The 10,943-nt window shown below is 39.3% G+C and overlaps 1 protein-coding gene across 1 annotated transcript in view; it reads right to left on the bottom strand.

Annotated features, from left to right (window-relative positions):
- Positions 1–10,661, bottom strand: part of LOC108722058 (protein stoned-B) — a 17,214-nt gene extending 6,553 nt beyond the window's left edge. Inside the window, exons 1-4 of the mRNA XM_018446965.1 lie at positions 10,357–10,661; positions 1,958–4,725; positions 473–1,518; positions 39–346 (exon numbers count right to left, since the gene is read on the bottom strand). Coding sequence (XP_018302467.1) covers positions 39–346; positions 473–1,518; positions 1,958–4,692 — 4,089 coding nt within the window. The 5' untranslated portion in view covers positions 4,693–4,725; positions 10,357–10,661. The remainder of the gene's footprint in view (positions 1–38; positions 347–472; positions 1,519–1,957; positions 4,726–10,356) is intronic.
- Between the last annotated feature and the right edge of the window lie 282 nt (positions 10,662–10,943).

Genomic DNA, 10,943 nt, shown 5'->3' with positions numbered 1-10,943 from the left:
GCAAAAGCATCGAATGAGTCGCCAGTATCTTCGATCGCTTTCGTCGTAGCGGCAAAATTATCCAATTGTTCTTCGGGCCTGTAAGCCTGGTTTCCAGGAAATTCCGTTCCAGGGGTCGGACTGGTGGAGATCAGGCCACTGCTGACCTTCTTGGTCGGTTCTCCGAAATCACCTAATAAATCCGAGGCAAAGGCAGAATGCGTGACTTCCGACGGAGCAAACAAAGGCTGAGCTGCAGCTGCGAAGGGTGCGGGCGTGGTTTCGACTATGCCGAAGGGTGTTGTTGTGGTTGTATTAGTCATGGAGAAAAAGTTCGCATCAGCACCGGTAGAAACCTGTTCTACTTCTATAAAACAATATATAGAGTTATGTGAAATATAATGAAATTAAAGCAATGTAACACTATTCTAGATGAATTGATATTTTTATTTATTTTATTTCCACATAAAAAAAAGAGAAGAGATTTTCTAACCTTGAAAGAGTTCAGTAGCCCCTGTCAACATAGGTCGCAAGCATTCAATCGCAGAGACAGGTTCCGCGAGGTCCAAGACAGTACCGGATTGTCCAACGTCTGTTTCTATAACCGTGAAAGGAGTCGTAGAGGTCATTGAAGGCCGTTTCTCGTTACTAATAATATCTTCTGGATATTCCATTCCAAAGGTAGGCTGCGCTTGCGGTACCACTGCCTCTTCGCTCATACTTGCGAAGGGATTGTCTTTGGTAGTAGTAGTCATCGAAACTCCGGTGATGAGACTGGTAGTATCCATAGTGGTCATGGAAGTAGAGAAGATACCGGTCGGGGTGACTTCAGAAGGCGCATCAAAGAGATCCATGATGTCTTGATTTTTTGGCGGCTCAATAACTTTATCATCTGGGATCAGATCCGGCACATTGCTGTCGACGTCCAGAAGATCGGCAAAGCTGTGCTCCGGAGTAGGTGACGGGGAGTGCATCAGCGTGGGGCTGGGCGTTCTAGTTGCTTGCAAACGATCCAGAAGATGGTTTGAAGTAGCGTCCATTGCTCCCGTAACCGACAATATCAGATCCTTCGTGTTCTTGGCAGGTGGTTGTACCGGTGGATGCGGTATTGGTGGTGGTTGTGGTCTCGGTGGAGGTGGTCTTGATGGCGGCGGCTTTCCATTCTTCGACGGAGGTGTTGCCGCTGGAGATGGTTGAGGCGGACTAACGATCGTCGTCGATTGTTTCTCGGCTGTTGTCGCCGTCATCGTACCAAATAGATCTACATTCGTATTATCGGACGTGACGAAAATATTCGATGGTTGGCTAGTGAAGACGTTGGTTGCTGGCGTATCAGTGTCGACGATCGCTCCGAATCCGGTATTCGGAGCGGTACTTTCAATGCCAAAGGAGGCAAACGGATTAGTAGAATCGACGGATATTGGTGGTTCGTACGCTGTTTGGTCGCTGCCGAAATTTAAAAAAGGATTCTCGCCTGCGCCGGAAGTTGCCGCGTCAGTGAAATCTTGGAGGAAAGGATTGGAAGCCTGCGGGGGCAAACTGCCCCCCGGTTCCGTCACATAATCGTCCATTAAGAATGGATTACCACCCTTAGAATCCATGATTGAATTGACTCAAAAACTCTAAGAGTTAACTGTAACAATTGTTGAGCGAAATCTGTACTTCCATAAAAATAGAATAGACTAATTTTAGTCTGTTTGTCTGTATTCTGCGTGTTAGGCAGATATTTTTTGGTACAATTTTAATTCGTCAATTAACACAAGCATTTTTGGAAATCTCCCGTTAGATTATAGTATATGTAGAAATTATTGCTGACGTAAGCAATAAGTAGAGCATTTATATAGGATTTAAGCTCTTCATATAGCTTCAAAACAAATAATCAACTTGTATACTTAATTTGATTAACAATGAGATATTCAAAAGATTGCTCTAAAGATTCTGAAAAAATAGAGCTGTATATAATAATTGATAATATTACTTCATCAGTTCGGATTCGAGTAATTTCAGTTCAGTCCGCCCAGGCTCGATAGTAGCAAAGCTAGTATCGAAGGGATCCACGTCGTCGTCCAAACTAAGATCTTTATTCTGAAGCGGCGTCAACACTTTGTCGCCGGGATCCTGTCCGTCCAAAGACAAAAAGTCTTTGGACTCCTTTACTTCGTCCGCTCTAGGATCGAAGTCGTCAATTTCTGGGATTGTCGATGCTATGATAGGTACCACCGTAGGTAGAACAATGGAGCGCGGTGGTGGTTGTTGAGGAATTTGCTGCAATTCACTCTCCAATATCTTCAATTCCGCTTTACCGGGCAAAATGTTAGTCGCAATAGAAGTGTCGAAAGGATCCGAATAGGAAATCTCCTCTTCCACGATAGGTTTACTCTCGATTCTAGGTGTCAGAGGTTTTGCGTCGACTTCGATTTCCGCATCCAATAAGCTCTCCTGCCTCTGGGGTTCTTGTCTTGGTATCACTTCCTCTTCAACCTTTTGTATCAGCGACGATTGTAGCTGCGCAAGTTTTAAACTACTCGGTGCGACCGAGGTAGCCGTAAAGTCGCTCTGTCTTCTGATTGGTTCTGCGGTAGATCTCGGATCGAAGTCGTGATCACTTAAACTATGAGGCAACTTGGGTTCCTGCCTCAACAATTCTGACTCAATGAGCTTGAGCTCGGTCTTGCCTGGCGCGACGTTATTGACGAAACTCGTGTCGAATGGATCGACATCTACTTCATCTTCCTCTGTTGGCAATGACTCTTCTATAGACTTCTGGGAGTAGTACGGTGTCAGCGGTTTAGAGGGTAGTGTCTTCTCCTCTTCGGTAGTCGCGAGAAGGTCGGGTCTCTTTGACGGCGTCGGCAATTCAAATGCAACAGCTTTGGTTGGAGCTAGTTCGAGAACTTCCGGCCGGGAAGTCTTTCTCTCAAGATCCGTTGGAATTGCTTCGACTTTCTCGTCCTCTTCAAAGTTAACAGTAAACACAGGCTCAAGTGGCGCAAATTTAACAGGCTCAACTGGCACAAATTTAACAGGCGCGGATGGTCTAGGTGGTGGCGGTTTTGTAGGTAACTGCTTTACTGACGCCTCATCTTTCCTTGGATCAAAATCGTTATCGTCCTCGATGCAACTGTTAGATTGCTCACCGAGTAATTCCTTTTCTAAAACCTTGAGCTCTGTTTTGCCGGGTGGAAGTTCTTTCACTGCAGATGTATCAAAAGGATCGACGTAAGTGATATCCTCGACAGGCGCTATTGGTTCGTCCGCCAATTGACTAAGATCAGTGGTCGAACCGCCTAACAAGTCCTTCTTTGATGACAGCAAACTGTTATGATCATCTTTCTGTTCATCATCTAACTTCAACAGGCCAGTTTCGTAATCTCTGTTAAAGCCAGCGGGATCAGTTAGTGATATGGATACTTCTGAGACAGGTAGTTCTTCAAGTTCCTTCTCGATAAATTTCAACTCTGTTTTACCTGGTAATATATTATCCGCGAATGTAGTATCAAATGGATCGGCCTCGTCGACAAAAGTAGCCGCTTCGAAGCTGGCCTCAATTATTTCTGTCTGAAAATCGGTTGTTCCAGGATCTTTCGTGGCAAATGGATCATCGGCTTCCTCGAGACAAGTTGACTCATTTAGCGAGGCGTTCAAATCAAATTCAGCGTCATCCAAGTCAGGAATTTCTTCTAAAATCGTTTTCTCCTTCAAAACTTCGAATTCAGAAATATCTAATGGGCCATTTGATGTTTTCTCAGTCGAGGCTGCGTTCTCTTGAATAACTGTAGGAGTAACGGGGCTGACTGGTCTTGGTAGTACAGGCGGTAATTTCGTCAAATCAACGGGAATATCGGGAAAATCGCTGTCGTCATCTAGCAAAGTCTTTTCTACTTCTGTCGGTTCCGCTACAACAGCTTCCGCCGACGGCTGTTCCGCCTCGTCAAAATCGTCTAACAATAGATCTTGTTGAATTCGAGGTCTCCTTCCCTTGGTGATCTTGCAAGTGCTTACATAGTCTATTCTTCCCGATAACACCTCAACAGCATTGCCTAAACTGACTAGCTTATTGCCCTTTTTATCGACTGTACGAAGAACCTTGTCGGCGTTGGTGGTGTCAAAGGGATCGTCCCCAGTCTCTTCCTCGGTCGGACTGTCTGGTATGTAAGCTAATTGAACGTCGATGTTTTGAAGAACATCGACATAAGTGGTGTCGAAGATATCCTCATCGGCGGAATCCTCTTGCTCATCTTCATCCTCTGGTACATTTACAAAACCGTCCTCATTAACGAGTGATTTCTCTTCCTTTGTTTCTTGACCGTCGATCTCCGGCGGTACAGCTTCGATTGGATTACCCTCCTTGTCGAAGCCTACCCACCTCTTCGAGGATGATTTGTTGGAGTCCTCTTGCTTTGCCTCCTCTGGTTTCTTCTCTTCCAACGGCGCCTTTCGCTGGAAGAATGAAGTAGACTTTATCCGATCGAGGTCATGTTGAGTCTTCTTCAAAACCGAATCGACGCCAGCAGTCAAAGCCTGGAACTTTTTCCACTCGTCAGATCCGGTACCTTTGGCTGATTCGCCGGCTTCCTCGGCTTTCTGTTGGGCTTCTGCTCGCTCACGCCGATAACGCTCGAGCTCTTCCGGATCAAACTCCTCCTCCTCCGCTCCCTTCTTGCCCTTCTTCGGCTTTTTCTTCTTCTTCAGCCCCTTGGCTAACTTGTGCATCCTCTAAGACCTACTGTGGTGCGTGAGAGGCTCCTGAAAATAGAAATCCAGATTATTGCACAAAAATATAGAATCTATTGCAATCTATGAAAAATATATTTCTCCAGTGATAAACATGAGTAAAACATTTTTGGAAAAAAATCACTTTTATTATATATTTTTACAATTACACTGTGTAATTTCATGAATAGGCGATGCAAAATATTCTATATATTTTGGAACAAATAATAAAAATTTCTTAATTATGCTATGTTTCTACATAATTAAGACAGTATGCAAACATCTTAAAAATCATGGAGTCATTAACTATAGTAATTTACGTCTCAGAATTAGAGATTGACAATGCGGGATCATTGCCAAAAGAGGCCAATCGATCGTAGTGCAGTAACCGAATGTTTTTCTCCCGGTCTTCAACTCAATTCCGTTCGACAAGCAAAAATAGCGACCGGTCGAAATAAAGGCAAAATATTTCTTGGAGATGTGCTTTACGAGTGACATCTAACTTCCTCACAAATGACTTGCCAGACCTGTCAAAGTCGTCAAAGACAGTTAAAGCTTTATATAGAAAGCCGATAAATTAGATTTTCGCCGAGAAACGTACATTTTTGTCGGAATTTCAAGATTTTCATATTTCCGTTATATTTCAACGACGTTGACTTGCGACGAATTCGATAAGAATACGATGCATAGTCCACAAGAATGTCTGGAATCATACATTATTATGCACGACGCACTATGCGAATGTGAGAGTAGTAGGAGACCGGGGACAAAAGTAACACGGGACAATAGTAACATCGTTAATATTTCTTAAACTATAATGGATATATGTATGCGGCTGCATAGTAAAATTCTGTAGACAGATCGGCATTAAATCGTTCGTTACATGCTGATTCTCGCGGAATGTGCACGAGTGTAGGAGCAAAAATTACTTTTTTCATGCATCAAGTTTTATTGCATGCATAAAATCTACAATATATTTTTTCTTTTTAATGAAGGTATAGTGTATTATCATAATATGTTTTAATGATTATCTGCGTTGATAGTTTGTACATTTGGGTTGATTTTTATCTAGGTTTTTATTTAAAAAATTTACTATAAATCATAAAATATCATTAGGGGACAATAGTAACATCAATGCTTGAAGTCAGTTGTAACATTACAATTATCCCCAAACTTACTTGATTTTATTTTAGTATTATTTTGTACAATGTTATTTGTATTTTTCTTCATAGAATCCCATTAACAAGAAAACACAAGACAGATAAGAGAAAAACTATATAAAAGAAGTGTTTTTATACAAACAGAGACATTTAAAGAAGTTATGAAGGACCAGATATCCATTTGTGCAGCTGCAAGAAAGAGTATAACTTATGTTGTTGTGTTACATACCTCTGGCAAATGTGGTATAATTATCCCCCTCTACTGTTATAATCGTTACTATCATTCCTGGGGGTTGGGACGGTTGTAACAAAATTCCTCATAATTTTAAACAAACATAACTTTTTTTCTAGTTACATAAAATAATTAAACCAAAGAAAATTTTGTATCTAAATAAATTCTATATTTAAAGATACATATTTTTTTAATGTAAGTATCATATTTTAACTGTTATAACACTTCAAAGTGTTACTTTTGTCCCCGGTCTCCCCTAATTTACAAATGTTTTTAACCGTCTTACGTGTTATTATTTTATGTTAAGATAGACAAGATCGATAGATAGATTACAAGCTATGTACACTAACGCCCTGATAAGCTTATAATCGTATGACACACGTGCATATTTGCATTTTAATCGATATACACCAAACTTGCAAGTATCGATAGAATTTAATTAATGTACCAGCGTGTGATACAGCAACGGATCATCAATAAGATGATAAACATGTAGTATAGTACTTTCTATTTTCGACATTCTCGCATGGCGAGCTTCGAGAAAAAATCGTAAACTAAAATGCGTCAGTTGATGGAAGAGGTACGCATATTAAAGAGGATGGAGGATAAAATGAAAACTCCTCTCGATCATAAAGTCTTAAATGTGACACTTTTGTCTTTTGTACGTGATCATGCTATGCACTACTCTTTGACGACGGTAAGAGCACCCTTTTACACGCACAAATCCCTCGGCGTAGTTAGGTTTTATCACGGGTCGCCGAGCAACTCTGGCTATGAATTAGCCCTGGTCTGCACTGTAGTGATGCACACATACGTGTTTAGATGATATGAAAAATTCGCGTATATGTGTCACGAAATTATAATCGATATGCGAAAAAGCAAGCGAGCTGATTCCGGCAACAGAAAGAAATTTCTTTGGTAATGTACCCAACAAATACTTTTATAAAATGTTGTTATAGAAAGAAAGCGCAATTAATGCGCTTTCCCTCTATTAATACTAATTATTAGACTGCAGTCTAAATTTTAAAATAAAAGCAGCGAGCAATCAAAATACTAAAATTAAATATAAATCAATTTGGATTTTGTTCTTGTATAAGTAACTTAAAAAAAATGTTTATCAAAAAATGTTGAATTACCACTCGCATATCAAAGATGTACGTTTTTGTTGTATTATGTGCCAATATAACAAAAAGTAACATACATAAAATAATCTAAGAAAAAAGGAAGCATAAATATCCAGTGTGGAAGACCATCATGAAGAATTTCTTGAATTTCAGATAGCGTTTAGGTCAAACCGATTTCTGTTAGACGTTCTAGATTAAAGCGATCGACAGTGGCTTATGTCAGCGCCTCTTTTGCTTCTTCTACATAGCCAAATGGAAATAAATTATGCATATCATGAATGTTTAATACACACATTTCGTTAATTAAAAATCCAAGTGCTCTATCTGTTCCTATTTCGTTCGTCAAATAGCATTTTTCTAAAATCGTTCATGAATCGATATTATCGATGATCATATACACAAGATACTTCGGAAATAGGGTAACAGTAACAGTACATGACATTTTTGATAATAAAGATATTATTTGGATTTAGTATAATTGAGATTACAATTAATGTTTGTTAATAAAAGAAACTTAATTGATCAATTGACGTTTTTAATTAATATTTACATGATAATATTATCAGTAATATATGAATTATATTAGTTGTCATTTATCTACTAAATCAAATAAATTGACATAAATATGTTTACTTAAAATTTTTCTACATATCATTAAAAAAATATAAGGATGTATATCTTTAACGATTAATATAATGTGACATTTTAGAAATTACGTCACAAATTATAAATTACAAGTGCACAGATTATGCCTTAAAATTATGTCAGATTTTCCAAATAACAATTTGTAAACTTTAATTGCAAAGAGTTATTTATAAGGCGAGATCGCGGGTGGGAAAACAAATAATATATAGCACGTTTGCAGTTTTATATGTAGAAACTAATTGCAAAAACTTTTTTAAATTTAAAACAAATAATATATTTATCGCATTAAACGTCAATGTCACTGTATTTAAATTAATTATAGTATGCAATTTTACCAGATTTAAAACAAATTGAAACAATAATTAACGGGTTAATGAGAGTGCAGCACAGATTACGATGTGCAGAATCGTGTAAAAATCTTACCAGATTTGTAACCATCTGTATTGAATACGGAACAGTTAGCGACTCTATGGTATATTGTGTCATGCATTTTTTCAAATTATGTGTATACGAAATAAAATATAAAAATGTATTTATGGAAATTATTTATATGTTTAAGAAAAAATATAAAGAGACAAGGGAATAAAGCAATCTTGTGCGTCATCGGACAATATCCATTAAACTTCGTCTTACTCATTACTTAATTAGGTCATACCGTCAACGAAAAGATTCAAATTCAATAACCAATTGCATCTGTCATAAAGCTATATTGTAAGTAAAGATAGCGTAGTGTATTAACTGTAACGATATCCCTCGAGAGCTCTACCAGTAATTGTATGCATCTGTCACTTATACATTCTACCTGAAGTCTGTCACGAGGTTCCTGAATAAGGGAATTTTGAGAATATATTATTATAATTCCGATTATATCTTGTTTCTCGATTGTAATTTCGGCAGTTACAGGGTAAATAGTAAAAAAACGGTCAATGATATGAACATGTCTATTTTACATGCTTATGAAAATTTATTTTAAAAGCTTAATATATTATATTATTTGTAAATTATAAAATAAATATATACAGGCTCCATCTTTTTATCTGTGAGATTTTTTCGAACAATTCCAAGTAAATATTTTTAGCATAGAATATCGGACTTACAACTTACAATGCAACAAAATTCCAAGAAACCGTAGTTTCATAAAAGAAAAGTAACGAGTTTTCAAAAATATGAAATAATACGCAACACGCGGCGATAAAAATCAATACTCTATAAACGCGGTATTTAAAGAGAAGCTGCTAAACGTGTCTTTCCTGCGGTACAGTCGATCACCGGGACAAGATGGAGAAACGCAAACTGCCAAAGACCACTTTTCCTGATCGATCAGGTCTTCTAAGTCTTATTGCAGTTCACCGTGTATTAAGTCTTGCCACAGTAGTCGCTGCTGTGTCAGCCACATTCATCGAGATACGGGGGACTACGAGTGCCTCAAGAAACACGCGAGTGCTTCGCCGCATCTAATTTTATCTCCACCGAAGGAGTTCGAAAGCAGCGCTATGCCGATAATTCATACTTTGCATGCAGATTTTAGAGGTCCAATAGATAAACGTTTAAGAACAATGAATCACTGTGCGGCGTTTATGATATTTCAATTTCTCAAAATCTCTCCGAAGGCAGGGATTCGTAAGCAAGCGTATACATTTAACAATTCAAATTGTTGATAACTTACGTTTAAATGCAAATTTGACTTGGTACAAATTAAGCATGCTCGAAAAACTGAAAAAAAAGTAAAAAATAAAATTTGTAATCCCATTCTTTTTATATGGTATCCCAATAAAATAATGACTAGTCACTGGGATAGAAGTATATATCATTAAGTGATCATAAAAATCAAATTTAAAAGTCAATTATACGTTCTTTGAAGCTAATGCTACCAATAGGCTAAAGGAAGATCAAAAGAAAATACTGTAGATATGTGAAATCAGACATATGATAAAATACGTAGGTGCGATTAACGACGCTTCTTATGCGGCATGCATGGAATATAAAAAATGACACTGAATTAGCCCGATTTTTCTTTCCTAATTTCCATCTAGGACGTCTATTACTATGTAAGCTACGGCCATGAGAGCCACAAACCATCGACTTGCGGCGACATTAATTAAACGTGCAACTAGTAATCATATACTATATACCATGATGGAATTCAGCAATGCGCCCGAGATTATCTAAATTCCATTTAGAATTATAATGTACGCGTTTCACATCCTAATCGTGAATAAGTGGACGGAGGACTATTTTCGATTTGGAGTGCACAATTACGTATCGAAAGTAACGACATGAGATCAATGAACAGAGATGCGGTCGTCTGTTGCAAACGCAAAAAATTTTGTAAATCAACGAAAATAATATGCGACTTGTAAATGCGCTGCGCGATTACAGGAAGATGCCGGAGTGGCGATCAATCTGGTCGAATATGCGAGAGCGCCCGCCGTCCACCGGGGGTGGCACCCTCGTCCGCCTTTCGGCGGCGGCTTCGCCAAACCGGGGGTCGTGCAATACTTACGATTTCAGCCTCATCAGCCACGTTGATACGACACACATTTTTTTCGCGTCATCCCGCTCGACTTAGATCTCAGATCGCGGTTCGAGGTAGTTCGGCACTCGCAGCCGGCGTATTTGGTCCGTGAAAGAAGACAACGACGACGACGACAGCAGCGGTAGCGATGTTGGCGGCGGCGGCGGCAAGCGTCGATAGAGACGCGAAGGCCGTGCCGAAAGCGAAGGCGACTCACCTCGTACTCTTCTGCGGGCCGAGCTATTTTCAGCATCGATCCATTTCCATCGGAGAAGAAACATGCGCGCGGCCACACCACCCACTGCCCCCGGCGACGGCAGCGACGGCGGCGGCCCCAAGAATTGACGGCGTTTCCTATCAAAACGACGGAATCGTAGCCGACAATGTTCAAGGGTGAAGGGTGATAATTGGAAAATCGCGATACCTTATAACATCCAATAATGGTACCAGGAATTGAAGGACAGAAATCACCTATTAGTTCAGAAGGCAGCTGGATTTTTTCACTTATTTCATCAAACTTACTTCATGAATTAATTTTATTGTTATATCGAAATACAATTGCTGAAATGACGGTC

The sequence above is a fragment of the Mycetomoellerius zeteki genome, unplaced genomic scaffold (genome assembly GCF_001594055.1).
Source record: "Mycetomoellerius zeteki isolate Tzet28-1 unplaced genomic scaffold, Tzet1.0 scaffold192, whole genome shotgun sequence".
In the NCBI taxonomy this organism is placed as follows: Eukaryota; Metazoa; Arthropoda; class Insecta; order Hymenoptera; family Formicidae; genus Mycetomoellerius; species Mycetomoellerius zeteki.
Note: the sequence above shows the minus strand (reverse complement) of the source record. Positions and strands in the feature narration are given on the sequence as shown.